At 47.5% G+C, this 12722-nt stretch overlaps 1 protein-coding gene across 2 annotated transcripts in view; it reads left to right on the top strand.

Moving 5' to 3' along the window:
• TBX5 (T-box transcription factor 5) overlaps nucleotides 1–12722 on the top strand; it is a 45614-nt gene that overhangs the window by 27348 nt on the left and 5544 nt on the right. For both annotated transcript variants that reach the window (XM_028163595.2, XM_007170861.3), the window contains exon 8: nucleotides 8157–8383. In XM_028163595.2, the coding sequence (XP_028019396.2) occupies nucleotides 8157–8383 (227 nt within the window). The remainder of the gene's footprint in view (nucleotides 1–8156; nucleotides 8384–12722) is intronic.

Here is a 12722-nt window from a genome sequence, read left to right as displayed (position 1 = left end):
GAGGCCCAGCCTCAGAAGGCATCCCTCTACCTTCTCATTCTCCCTCCAAGATCATTAAAAACAAAACAAAACAAAACTAAAACTAAAATCAGTAAAGTATTGAGCTCTTCAATTTAGTACTAGATACCTGGGAATACTATCTGATGTACTATTACTAAGAGCCCGCCACAGGTTTAGTTTGCTTTGATCTTTCATGACTGTAGCTTCACATCCAGCTTTTACCTTGGGGCTCACAACTCAACTGTGACGGGGGCCTTGTTATCCCCATCTGCAAAGGGAGAAACTGAGACAGAGGGAGATATCCTGAATCATCCACATAACTGGTCCAGGACTTTTCTCTCTCTTTTTTTTTTTTTTAATTAATTAATTTATTTTTGGCTGCGTTGGGTCTTCATTGCTGCGCGCGGGCTCTCTCTAGGCACGCAGGCTTCTGTAGTTGTGGTTCGCAGGCTCAATAGCTGTGGCACACGGGCCCAGCCGCTCCACGGCATGTGGGATCTTCCCGGACCAGGGCTCGAACCCGTGTCCCCTGCGTTGGCAGGCGGATTCTCAACCACTGCGCCACCAGGGAAGCCCCAGGATTTTTCTCTTGATTCTGGAGCTGCTTCTGTAGTGTTACTCAAAACCTTTTTGTGAATCTCAGGCCCCTTCAGAGTAACCGATGCAAGTATGGACCTCTCCCTAGAAAAACTGACAAGCTCTACTCATCTGATATTAGGGGTTGCGGGGCGGGGGGGTGGGCAATTCATAGATCAGTTGAAGCCCTTACAAGGTAAGAACTTCTGCTTCAAAACATAATTGTGTGGTTTATAAGCTCGTGTCTATTGAGCAGTGTGTCCCAAATATATGCTAAGCCTTTCCAAACACTGTATCATTTGACCATCCTGAGAGGCGGTGAATCTGATATTCCCATTTTACAGACAAGAGACTTGAGGCTCAGAGAAAGGAAGAACTTAGCCAGCCCCACAGTGGCCAAGTTGGTGACTGGGTACCAAAGGAAGGCACATCCACACAACCTGACTTCAGAGCTGCAACTTGAAATGACCACCCTGGTATGAACTTATATAGAGATTTAAGAGGTTGCCAACCAAAGTTGTCATAAATGGTGGGTGCTCATGGCTAGAGAGGGCAGTGTCTTTGAGTTTCTTTTTTCTTTTTTCCTTTCTTGGCGCGGCATGCGGCATGCAGGATCTTAGTGCCCCCTGCAGTGGAAGCTCAGAGTCTTAACCACTGGACCGCCAGGGAAGTCCCAGTCTTTGAGTTTCTTGCTGTCCCTTACATCAGACAGCCCTGGTTGAATCAATGGTGGGAAATTCACGTTACTTCTTTGTGTCCCCCCGGCCTCGCCAGCGAGACGGAACAGCCAGCGTTCACCGTGCTTTTCTCCAGCTCACTGGTGTGGTGAGATCTGAGTCATAAAACGGTCGAGAAGCACTTTGTAGACAAGGAGGAGGGAGCGATTCATTATTTGCAGAGCAAAAACCCACTTGGGGTGAGCTGCCTCCTGTCCCTTGAGTGTCCACACACGTTAGATCAGAATCGCTTCCCCAAGCCTATCAGAAAGTTAATAAACCGGGAAGGCTCTTATGGGATTTTGGGGCCCCCCCTCTTCATTCTAATAGCAGATTGAAGTGCTAGTGAGAGGAGGAATTTGCTCTTGGAGAACAGAGATCTTACAGTCCCCAGCCTTGCCCCAGTGCGCGGCTTTAGTCGTTTGAGAAAGGCTGCCAGAAACTGAGTAAGCCTCGCCAGGGGAAAACAACAACCGAAACCTCCCAGCACCCCAGAACCTCTGCCACCTGCTCCCGTGAAAAGGCCAATTCAGTCGGCTGCAGTGGAAAACATTCTCGGGGCCGTTCGTTAGCAGGCTGCGACGCCATTTGGCCGTGGATTTCAATATTCCCTTGTAACGTTTTACAACCCAGACCCGGCGACAATGGTGTCATTCATTGCATCCGCTCACGTGGAACAGAATGTGAGAGGGAGGCGGAGCTGGGGAGAAGCTGGTCTGCAGCCCTGACACCCAGGGCGAGCTGAGGTACTCAGGACCCTGGTTGGTGTCCAGACTGGGCAAAGTGTGTCTGTGTCTGCAGGAGACAGCGGAGAGCGGTGGGATTTGACATTTGGTAAAGCAGGATTGATTGACAGTTTGACCGGTAAAGGTTGATGGTGCCTGGTGTAGCCAATATCTAACTCCGGCATCATAGAGGAGGATGTCATATGTAACAGAATGGTTGTGTCATCTCAGCAGCGATGGGAAGGCAACAATTCCCTATTATCAAGTATAAGTTGGCAAGAGCTTTGGAATAACCCTGACCTGGAGTGCAGCTCAGCTTTACCTCTTCTTAGCTGGGTGATCCGGGGCAAGTTGCTTAACCTTTCTGAGCCTCATTTTCTCTATCTCTAAAGTAAATCTAATCATACTGATGAAATGAGATTCTTGCCAGGATCAGGTGAGGGAAAGCGTGTAAGTCAACCAGTACAGTGGCTGGGACATTAGGACGTACAGAGAGAACAACGTGGATGATGAAGAGGAAGATGAGGATGAGGATGGTGGAAAAACAGTCCCCAGTTGCTGCCCTCTTCCCAGACACACGAGGGCTTTTCAACTTTCACTTTAGTTCTCTGGTGTCCTGGATTCTTCAATGATGCTCTCCAACTGTGGAGGAAAATAGTCTATCTTCTCATCACAGGGACTTTAGAGGCTTTTGCTGTGTTGCTACTCACTGAGTTCCTTTGATTGGCCCATTGATGAGCCCAGGAAGAACAATCCCGGGAATTCCCTGGCGGTCCAGTGGTTAGGACTTGGTGCTTTCAATGCCAAGGGCATGGGTTCGATTCCTGGTCAGGGAACTGAGATCCCGAAAGCACTGTGGCCAAAAAAAAAGATGCCAATGTTGTCTGTTGGTACCATTTTCTTCTCTTTGCCTCTGTAACCCCATCCTGATTGAGAAGTCACTCTACTCTTCCATGCCTCAATTTTGACACCTGTCAGATGGATTTGGGGATGTTGCATTTCAGGCATCAAGAAAGATGTGCGTGATTGATGGTGGGAATGATGTTTCAAGTTCTTCAGAGAGGAACAAACTGAGAGGGACAAGTGGTTATTGGGATAATATGCCTTTCCCACTTCTGTGAGTGTTAGTAATCAAAAGCAGAATTTGGCCTTTCCAGAGAGTAATTTTGCAATTTGGCAGTGCTGGAAGGGAGAATTCCACAGAGTCCATTGATACATTCTCTTGTAAATTCCCTCAGCCAACATTTTTTTTTTTTTTTTTTTTTAAATTTTTTTTATTTTATTCATTTATTTATTCATTCATTTATGGCTGTGTTGGGTCTTCGTTTCTGTGCGAGGGCTTTCTCTAGTTGTGGCAAGTGGGGGCCACTCTTCATCACGGTGCGCGGGCCTCTCACTGTAGCGGCCTCTCTTGTTGCGGAGCACAGGCTCCAGACGCGCAGGCTCAGTAATTGTGGCTCACGGGCGTAGTTGCTCCGCGGCATGTGGGATCTTCCCAGACCAGGGCTCGAACCCGTGTCCCCTGCATTGGCAGGCAGATTCTCAACCACTGCGCCACCAGGGAAGCCCCAACATTTTTTAAGAATTATTTTCTTTAATTAAAAAAATAACGGTCCCCATTAAGAATATCAAACTAAAAGAGATTCCCCCCTTCCTGTTGGATCTCTGACAGTCCAGTACTTGAACTAAGCAAGACCTAAATAGAATTGCCAGTGAGATTTGACAACTTCTTTGTTTTTTTATTATTATAATTTTTCTTCCTCTTCTTCTTCTTCTTCTTTTTTTTCCATTACGTAGCTTCAGCAGCCAAGGGAGAACTATAAAGCTAATTTCATTCCTTTCAGCCTCCTGGCCCCAGAAGGAGAGTCTGAGCAGTGGAGCTGCTCAGGATGGCTCCAGCTTTAGTTCTGAGATGACACAGGCCACGGGAAAGCTGGGCTAGGAGACCCCTGGGTGTCGTGAGGGTGTCTGTAGCCTCATGGAAACTTGGCAGACACTCCATTGTCCCCTGCCTGGTTACTCTGACGTACTTTCAGATGACAAAGGCAGGGGCCCAGGGTGGAGATGGTCAGACCCCTGAGGGATGGGAGAAGTGAAAGAGGAGTCTTGGGCCCCAAACACCCGCACCCCCAAAAGCATATTATGTTTTAAAATTGAAAGAAGTCAGTAAGAGATTGGCTAGAAGTAATTCGGGGACAGTTGGGTTAGAAATCTGGTGGTGTCTCTTTGTAGCTCTGTGATCCTGGGCAAGTTATTTAATCTTCCTGGGCCTCGGTTTTCTAATCTGTAAAATGGGAACTAAAGCAGTACCCACTTCATAGGGTCATGGAGAGGACGAAGTGGGCGGATGCAGCATTCTTCAAAATGTGCTAGGTGTAGTGCTCTTTGAATGTAAGATAATTTCAGGTCTACCTTTTGATTTTAATAGGTATTTACTTTAAATTGCATTAGAATAACTATAACTAGTACCACAAACCCCTAATTTCATAGATATTACTACTCAGAGTGAGGCAAAACATATTTAGATAAAGAATTCATTTTAAAAATGGAATAAGTTAAAGAACAGTTGGTTCATGGCAAAAATCACAGCTAAGTTCGGGATCTCCGGATACATATTTCTTCTAGAGAGGCGTTCTTACTCTGTTTAAGGCCATGGGCCTCTCTGGCAGTCTGGTGAAGCTTAGGGATCACTTCTTAGAATAATCTGATTAAATGTGTAAAATAAGATGCATCGATTACCAAGGAAGCCAGTTATATTAAAACACAGTTGTCAAAATCTTTTCTAAATGGTGATATAGTAGTATGCGCGCTTTATGAACGTCTTAAGTAACAGGATCTAGTGGCAGGTCAAAAACGACTGTATTTTTGTAGTCATCATGAGCATAAATGGTGTCTGGAGACACATACAGCTGCAACGGGATGTGAAGCTATTTTGTTTCTGTTGATGACAGTCGCTAGGGCTGCTAACCGAACCGTGGCTTGTTGCCGACACCCAAACAGAAAGAAATACTAAATTCCAATTCAAGATTAGTGAAAACAAAGACATCATTTTGAAAATCTAAGTTTACACCCCTAAGTTTTTCCCCAAAGTTAAGATCTCCAAGTTAAGGAGACAGGCTTATGGCACTGCTCCCTCCCGAGAAATTTTATGGGCTGAAAGCACGAGTCATTTTGTAACGGCAGTCACGATAGTTTCTACTATGTGCCAGACATTTTCTAGAGTGTACTGTTGGGTAATTTCAACAATCTTGAGAGGTAACTGACTCTCAGAGAGATTGTGTCTTGTCCAAGATCACACAGCTGTTAGATGGTACGTCTGGTATAGAACATATATTTTCCTGAATCTAACACCTTTATTCTTCCCACTATACCCTGATGCTTAGATACTCAAGTAAAAATCACAGCCCAGTGGGTTATCAGGGAAGGGAAGGTGTCCGGGGGACTCAGGGCTGACTGCTATGGTTTCTCCAAACTATCTCTGTACTTCTCCCATTTTGCAGATGAGGAAACTGAGGCTTAGCTAGGTCACCTGCCAACTCTATGACCTTTAGCTGAGCTCTGTGCTACAGACTTGGTGGATTGGAGAACCCATTTCTGTGGGTTGTGTGAAGAAGGGACATTTCCTGAAGGGTATCGCTAGGAGCTTTGCTGGATCCACAGATGACCGGAGATCGGATTCAAATCCTGCTCTGCCCCTCTCACTTCTAGGGACCCATCTTGGGGGAAATGTGGGGGAAACTTGGAGTATCTTCAACTTCATTTTCATTTTGCTTTCCAGCCAAGCAGGTCCTCCCCTGGGAGTTTCAGCTCTGTTTCCATTGCGTTTTGCCAGGCGCGGTGGTGCGGTGGGTGGGGATGGGGGGAGTATGGATGGAGAGCCTGGAGGGTCATACGTCACTCCGGGAAGCTGTACGCGCTTCCTTTACTTGTGTATTCCTCCTAAGCTAGTCCTCCCGCTCCACTGTAATAATAATTATTATATTAATAATTCATGTAATAATTCTGTTAATAACTGGTAATAGTAATTATTGTTTTCAACATGGAAGTATTCATCTAAACTTCGTAAGCGCTCACTGTAAAAAGAGCCAAGCCGTGCAGACGTGCAGAAAGTAATAAGTTGATCTAAAAGGTCTCCCATAACCCCAACTTCTGGAGGGAACCTCTGGGATTCATTTCATAATCCAGACCATGTTGTTTCCTCCTTCTTTAACTTAATTCAGCTCACACAGATTTCTGAATTTGTGCATATCCAGCCTTCTCATCCTTTTCAAGGCTGCATAATATTCCATCGGTTAGCTCTATCAAAGTTGACGCTACCATTAATGGGGACATTTAGGTTATTTCTGGTTTTTTCCCTTGTTACAGACAGTGCTGCAGAGAAAATCCTCATACTTACGTCTTTGGGTACTGACCTGATGGCTTCTTGGGAAAATCCTTCGTAATGGGATTGCTCGCTCCATGTCATTGTATATTATTATTATTATTATTATTATTATTATTGTTTTGGCCACGCCTTGTGACAAACGGAATCTTAGTTTCTTGACCAGGGATGGAACCCATGCCCCCTGCATTGGGAGCGTGGAGTTTTAACCACTGGACCACCAGGGAGGTCCCTGTATATTTTTAAAAATGGATGCTCTCGGGAATTTTCTGGTGGTCCAGTGGTTAGGACTCGGGGAATTTCACCACCGTGGTCCCAGGTTCAATGCCTGGTCGGGGAACTAAGATCCTGCAAGCCACGTGGCGTGGCCCCCCCCCAAAAAAGGGTGATATCATATTGCCTTCCAGAAAATATGGGCAAATCACCCTTCCATCAGCCTACACACTGTACTAGTTACTCTCCTGAACAAGATTTCCTTTCCCCATCCCAAACGTTGACAGCCCCCTCCTCTTTGTGCATGTGGGAATATTATGGGTTGGGCTGTTCTCTTCTTATCCCCCCCGGATGTTTCTCTCAATTCTCCCTGTTATCTTTGAGCTGTCCCTCCTCTCAGCTCCTTTGCAAACTCTCACTCTGATCCCTCCCCCACCCACCTGGCTTCCTTTGGGACTCTTGTGATGCTCAGCATCACTTTCTTCCTTTCCAGGAGATTCTGTTGAATTTCCCAAACTCTTAGGGGGAAAAACATGGTCTGAAAGCTGAAGGGAAGGGAATGTGGAGGACGGAACATAAGAGCGTGAGGGACCAGATTTTGAGCACTTTGGAGGAGGCTCTACCTATGGCGTCATAAGCTGAGGCTCAGAAAGGTTGTGGTTCAGAATTCTGTAAGTGGTGGAGATGGGACCTGAATTTGCATCTGCCTGGTCTTAGTTTCCATGCTCTTTTCTCTATCTCCTTTGTCCTCCTTTTTCTTCTCCTTTTCCTTCCCTCTCTCTCTCTCCCTCTACTCTGCCTCCAAAACTGTGACAGTCGTGCTGATGGCTACCATTTGTTGTGCCAAACACCGTTTTAAGCCTTTCACGTGTATTAACTAATTTCCTCTCTCAATAACCCTTTGAACCTGGGGGGTTTTATTATCCCTTTTTTACAGGTGGGAAAACTAAGGCACGGAGAAGTTAAGTGTTATGTCATTGGCGACAAGTACAGCAACTCAAAAGGAAAGTCTAAGGCACAAGGAGCAAACTATTCAGATTAGGGTAACCTAGGTTCTTACGTGACTACCCCAGGTGGTCAGCTGCTATTCTTTACTAATGTTGGGCAAAGGCTGCAGCCCCACTTCAAAGATGGAGACCCAGAAGTTAAGTCTCAGTGAGCTCTCAGCTCTTTAGCTTTTGAATTAGGGAATTCAAAGACGTCTAGAATTGGTTGAAATATTTCAACTGCCATGTGTGCTTATTGATTGTTGAGAGGGGTTCTCAACTGGGGGGTGCTCATTTACCTTTCTGCGTATGTATAGAACTGTTCATAAATCTACTTGCCTAATGTATAAGACATGAAAAGGTGGTGACTAAATATATACGTATAGGATAGGATGCATTGGATGCACTTGAGTATAACTGGATCTATTCATTCATCAAAGATCCCTTTGTTTCTTATTCTGTGAGTTTTCTGGTAGAGTCTTTGACCCTGCGGTTCAGCCAGTGGAAGAATCTCTATCAGGCCACTGACCAGTGTTACTTCGCATCTTCTCTCTTTCAGTAAAGAATATCCTGTGGTTCCCAGGAGCACAGTGAGACAGAAAGTGGCCTCCAACCACAGTCCTTTCAGCAGTGAGCCTCGAGCTCTCTCCGCCTCGTCCAACTTGGGGTCCCAGTACCAGTGTGAGAATGGTGTGTCTGGCCCCTCCCAGGACCTCCTGCCCCCACCCAACCCGTACCCGCTGCCCCAGGAGCACGGCCAAATTTACCACTGCACCAAGAGGAAAGGTGAGTGTGACAGCCCTGCCCTCCTGGCCACTGTCTGTACTTCTTCCTTCTTTTCCTTGAAAAAAAAAGTACACATAACTACGTGTATTTATTTTTAAAATGTAAGCAATACAGAACTACATGGAGATTGTAAGAAATTCAAACCATTCAAGTAGAGCTAAAGATTCCTTTGACACGTCCCCCCCCCCCTTGGGGAAAACTTACTTGAAATGTTCAGACCCATTTATTTATTTACACTTGCACACACCCACAAATACAAAGAGTTTTGCTTTTAGTTTTCACAGTTGCTATCATACTGCATCTATTTTGCAATTTGCATTATTTTAAACTTTAGAATGCATCGTAGATATGTTTTCGTGAACTTAGAGTGGCCTCCTTCTTTTTAGCTGCTGAAGAGGAAGTATTGCCCCAAAAGGATAAAGCTGAGTTTATGTTGCCACTAGTGGCCAGGGGGTGTGCTTCCAGGGAACCTCCTTGGGATTGGATGTACCCTTTAGTTCACGGGCAGGGTTTCTCCCAGGTGGATTCTGAGCTCTTCTTTCCTTTCCAGATCAAATCAATACCGAAAAAGGCAGGGAGGGAGAGAACAAAATCACAATAGATTTTTCTCTCCTGTGCATCCCTTCTTTAAATCTACTAGGCTGCTCTCTGAGACACAACCTCGTTTCCTTTGCCAAATGAGAAATGGATGATTTTTCCCTAAGGTATCTGAGTCCAGAGGATAGGTTAAGGAAGGAAATTTCTGGTGGCAGTTTTTCAAGGCAGAATCAAAGGCGTTGATGCGGGCAGTGGGGCCAGAGAAACAGATCTGAGTCTCAACTCTGCCACCAGCTTCCTGTGTGACCTCAGGCAGGCGTCCTAGCCCTGCTGTGTGTCAGTTTCTCGCTTTGTAAATGATGCTGAGTTCCCTAGAGCAGTTGGTGCTTGGTAAGCTGGGTGACAGCTATGAAGGAATAAGTGGCAGGTATCCCTCCGGAAAGTGAGTCCTGGGAGGAAGTGAAGAGAAGGCTGCTCATCTAGGTGAAGGTTTGGGATAACAGACACAAGGGGAGGGGGCCATGTAACCTCGTGCTTACGCCCGTGGTCTTCAGAGTCAGAAAAGCAAGATGAATCCTACCTTTGCCATTTTCAAATGTTTATGATTCGGGGCGAGTTACTTAGCAAACATCACTAAAAGATACTCTAAACATCACTAAAAGTCATCTATAGGTTCGGGCCTGTGATTGGACCTGTCTCATAGACTTGGTGTGAAGATGTCATGAAATCATGCTTGTCCTGTGTTCAGCACAGGGTTGACTTAATAAACCGGCCCTGTTTTGGTCCGGCAGGCCCACGGCTCCGTCTTTAGAGTGGCCTGTTGGACCTCACAGCCCTAGCAGCCAGCACGACGCCTGTCAAAGCCCAGTGCCTGGTGCCTGAACCCTTTTTTGGGCTGTGCTCGTGGCATGCGGGACCTTACTTCCCCAGCCCGGGATCGAACCCGCACACCCTGCAGTGGAAGCACGGAGTCTTAACCACTGGACCGCCAGGGCAGTCCCCCATGGGCTTTCTTTAAACAAACAAACAAACAAAACCCAATAACTCACTAACCAGAACCGATGGAAAAGGATGCTTTGGGAGCTTTCTCTGGAACAGGGGTGACATGAGGAAAGGAACACGGTTTGGTGATTTGACATTTACCAAACTCACGTTTTGAAAGAGGGAAGAGCTATCATGGGTCCAAGCCTGGGGCTGGGGAGCTGACTTGGGTGAGACTGAGCTTTCCCGACTTACCTGAAGCCCATCCAAGCTCCTTGGATCTGGAAGTCCTGAGCAATATCACCCCATCAGGCCCCCTGGCCCAACTCCCAGCACGACCGCTGCCAGATGGGCTGGAGACCAGATGCCTGCAAACATGCCTCTTCAGGCACAAGCAGGGGTTAAGAATGTCCCATGAAACACAGGTCCCTGCACAGAGATTCTGTTTTATATTATATTTAAGGGTGCCCTGCCTAGGTTCCAGACCACAGCCTTTTCAAGAACGTTATTAAGTAGGGACTCTTATTAACCCACTTTACAAACGGGGAAACTGAGGCCCACAGAGGGAAAATTGTGAGCTAATGGTTCTTGAAGGCAGCATTTGAACCCAAGCCTGGTCTGCAGACTCTGCCTGGGCCCTGAACCACCGCCCTATCTGCCTCCATTACCTTTGCTTATGGGCTACGGTCTCCAAATTTCATCGTCCACCAGAGATCTGCTCTTGAGGCTGGGTCAAACATTGCTGATTAAGAGCTCACCAGGTTTGAATTAAAGAGTTCTTTCGATTAAATTAATGCCAGACCAGCAGAAGAGGAGGAAGTTACAGAGAATCAGGGCGCTGTTTTGAGTTCAGTATTTACAGCAGCGTCCTTGTAAATCCGCTCCTGGAGGATGCAGGGTGTGCAGGCTTTGAATGCAAGCCTGATGAACCTCTTTGGGTGATGTGAGCACTTGGTTTGCGTGGGGTGTTGTCCTCGAGTGAACTTGGGATCAACTTGAGGTGGCCCCTGGGGAAGCTCGAATCAGTGGCTGGTCTGTTGCAGTATGTTCCAGCAGCTGACACTTTCCAGCAGTGTGACCATGGGTCAGTTGTTTCAGCTTTCTCAACCACCTTTTCTGCAGAATGGGGATGACAGTAGCACCTACCCTGCAGGGTTGTTAGGAGATGAAATGAGATAATCCAGGTAGAGCACCTAAAACAGTGCCTGGTACCTGTTAAGTCCTCTATGGAACGTGAGCTAGCGCTGCCCTTGGGAAACTCACACGGTTGCAGGCAGCTCACACATGAAATGACTCACTATAGATTTGTTTGATGACAGTGGTGATCGAATGCTCGAATGCTATCACGGAGATACGGAAAGTGTTAACAAAAAGCAAAGTGGGGTATCGATTGGACTAGGGTAGGGCGTCAGGGAAGAATTTCAGCTGAGGTCTGCGGAGAGTGGGAGTTGGATAGGAGACTGGGGAGTTGAGTGGGTGTCCAGGCGTTGAGAAGAGCATGCGTGCAGCCCCTCGGAAGATGGGGCGCCCGCTCCCACTGGGGCAGGGGACAGGAGGCCAGGGTGGCTGGAGCACAGAGCAGGGGAAGGTGATGGGAGGGAAGGCTGCCGAGGAAGGCAGGGACTAGCATGACACCGGCCCTTGTGAGCCATTTTGGGGGGTTCGGATATTAGCCTAACACTGATGGGCGGCCATTGGAGGGGTTTGAACCCCCGAGTGGCAGGATCAGGTTGTGTTTTGAGGCGGTCACTTTGCTGTGATAGAACTGATGCCAGGGCCCCGTTCAGAGGCTGTTGCAGGCTCTGAGGTGTGAGATGACGGTGGCTCAGGCCAGGGTGTGCGGAGAAGAGCTGGCGATGTCGGGAGAGTCAGGACCTCGTGACTGGTTGAAGATAACAAGGTGAAGAATTGCCCCTCATTCACGGATGCGGGCACTGAGGCTCAGAGAGATTGAGAAACTTGCCCAGAGTCACCCAGCTAGTGAGCCGCTCCGCCCCGAATTCATACATACTGAGGTCTGTGCACTTGGGGTGCAGGGCTCTGTTCACCTCTGCAGAAACCTCTGCCCTTCTCACCTCCCTCCACCCCCCAAAAGGGAGCTCCCAGGGACAGAGAACATTCCAGCCAAGCTCGGTCTGTCCTGCCTGCCTGCCTCGGAGACGACAAAAAGCAATTCATCATCAGCCTCCATTGTAAAGTGATAAGGAATCAGCCGAGGTTTCCTTCCAGTTTGGGACTCCCGTTAAGTGATAACTCCATGGGTGGCTTCCCCCGACCCCGGCCCCTGACTGCCCCACTATCTGACTTCCCCTCATTGTCTGTCTCCTTTCCAACCAGCCCAGGAGGCAGCCCCAATGAAATGTCAAAGGGCCAGGCCGGCCAGAGGGCCCCTTGTGTTTGGACCCAGCTGTCTCCAAACTATCTCTCCCGATGGTTGGAGCCAAAAAAGCTGGGAAGGTCTTTCATCAATGCCACTCAATCAAATCCAGGACCCCAGGGCCTGGGAGAGCACTTGTCTGTCTTTCTTTCCCCCACCCACCCTGACTACCCTCCCCACAATTAGAAACCAAAGGCAACCCAAATAAAGATTTTAGCAAAGCCATTTTCTGCACTGGTACAGAGAGGGAATTGGATATAGTAAAGGGCTTTGCATCTTCTCAGTCTCCGTAGTTTGTAGAGCGATTCTACCTCCTTTTCTTCACTGGATCCTCACTGCAATCTTTGAGCCATGGGAGATGCCCTCCCATCTCCATTTTGCAGGGGGGAAAATAGAGGACTAGGAGCTTGGATTCCCAAGGTTATGTGGCTGGTGAGTGGCCGA

The sequence above is a fragment of the Balaenoptera acutorostrata genome, chromosome 13 (assembly GCF_949987535.1).
Source record: "Balaenoptera acutorostrata chromosome 13, mBalAcu1.1, whole genome shotgun sequence".
Lineage (NCBI taxonomy): Eukaryota > Metazoa > Chordata > Mammalia > Artiodactyla > Balaenopteridae > Balaenoptera > Balaenoptera acutorostrata.
Note: the sequence above shows the minus strand (reverse complement) of the source record. Positions and strands in the feature narration are given on the sequence as shown.